This window comes from Nymphaea colorata, chromosome 5, assembly GCF_008831285.2.
Source record: "Nymphaea colorata isolate Beijing-Zhang1983 chromosome 5, ASM883128v2, whole genome shotgun sequence".
Classification (NCBI taxonomy): Eukaryota; Viridiplantae; Streptophyta; class Magnoliopsida; order Nymphaeales; family Nymphaeaceae; genus Nymphaea; species Nymphaea colorata.
The window spans coordinates 25,125,381-25,127,100 of record NC_045142.1 but is presented as its reverse complement, the minus strand read 5'-3'; the positions used below and the strand labels follow the sequence as shown (position 1 = coordinate 25,127,100).

The window sequence follows — 1,720 nt, the reverse complement described above, 5'->3', positions numbered from 1 at the left end:
AGAGATCACGCCAGGAAGCTGCAGAATTACGGAGAGAAGGAGAAAATGGCGGAAGGCGGTGAATGGGAGGCGCCGCCGTACGGAGCCATCCTGGTGGCGGTGGTAGGAGTGGCGGTGGCGCTGCCGATGGTTCTGGGGGACCCGAGCGTGGTGCTCGAGTCGATCCAGGAGATGCTGAGCCCCTCGGCCCTCCTCCTCATACCGCTCCTCCTCCTCTTCCTCATCCGCTTCCTCTCCTCCGAGCGCTGCGCCGTCATCTCCGACGCGATCGCTGCCGTCAGCGAGCCCAACTCCATCCACCGGATCGGCGGATCCCCCGTCGGCGTCGCCATCCTTCTTCTCGTCCTCCTCCTTGTCGTCTACTTCCGCTCCCTCCTTAGCGGCGGCGGCGACGACGAGTAGTCTCCGTCGAAGCGGTCGCCGGCCAGCTCGTCGTCTTATCCGGTCCACTTCCTTCTCGTCCCGGTGAAGGTAATACGTATATTGCAAAATTGCCCCTGCATCATCTGTGATAGAAAAGATTAGATTACAGAAGTAGCCTATTGTTTCTCGTCAAGGACGGAAGACGCCTTCAACTCGAACTGGACGAGAATGCCCCTAGTCGTCGTTTACAACCTTTCATGTTTCAGAGCCCTTTTGCTTGTCCGCTAACCTGTAAGCTCTGTGAAGTTCGGGAATTTTCTTTTATTTTATTTGTGCATAGTAAAGAAACTATTATTGACTTGTGATGTATTTAAAATAACAGAAATAAAAGAAAAAATGTGGTCGACTTCTCCTCTCGAAGATATTTTCAATTTTCTGTTTTATTAGGGGTCAAGGCTTGTTGGGTTGCTCGAATATCCTAAGTTCTTGATCTTCAGTTACATTTTGTGCACTTTAGGCAATCAAGCATGCCCTTATGATTTTTAAAAAAGTAAAATAATTAGAGCCCAATTTCCGATATTTTATTTTTAAGTTTGGAATTAATAATGTATAGATAACGCTAACTGGATTATTAAAAAATATTATAATCGCCAATTGTTTATTGACAAACGTCTAATAAGTGCGCCTTTCAGATGTGTGATTTGAAAAAATGTGATTAAATTTCACGAAAACAGCCTTTAGTTGGTAAAACCCTTTATATCTCCATTAACTACGAGAGGAGAGCATACTCTTTTCATGCTACTTGTAAGTTGGGCCGGGACCTCGTTTGACCATGAAGGCGATGGACTGGATTTTAATAAAATAAGGAAAATATCTATATTTAGCATATAATATTTTTAAAAATTTAATTTTGGTATAACAAAAAGATAACAATTTCTTGAGTTACCGCTTCAGTGAGGAATGAGAATTCAATAAGGATGGGCGTCGGGCCGGGACCGATAGACCGGCCCGGGTCGGCCCGGTTCGGCTCGTTTAAGTATAAAAAATATATATATACTTTATAATTTTTTGGGTTTTAATAATATATATTTATTATTAATAAATATATTTTATATTTAAAAACATTATTTTATAATTAAAAATATTTTTTATTTTTAAATGGGCCAAGCCGGGCCATCCCGGCCCGATGCCCACCCCTGGAATTCAAGGCCCCATGCCTTGCTTCTTGCCTCATATCCATAGTTTGACCGGTTTGAGCCAGAATTGATGCACATAAGAATCGAACCAGGGCCAGCTTGAAAAAGAATTGATGCCCATGAGAATAGAACCAGGAACTGGACTCTTACCAATCGTTAGT

The 1,720-nt window shown here is 43.4% G+C and overlaps 1 protein-coding gene across 1 annotated transcript; it reads left to right on the top strand.

Annotated features, from left to right (window-relative positions):
* On the top strand, positions 1 to 769 carry LOC116254679 (uncharacterized). Its single transcript, XM_031630217.2, has one exon. It carries the CDS (start codon positions 46 to 48, stop codon positions 400 to 402), a length of 357 nt encoding a protein of 118 aa, XP_031486077.1. The 5' UTR covers positions 1 to 45; the 3' UTR covers positions 403 to 769.
* Positions 770 to 1,720: the final 951 nt, after the last annotated feature.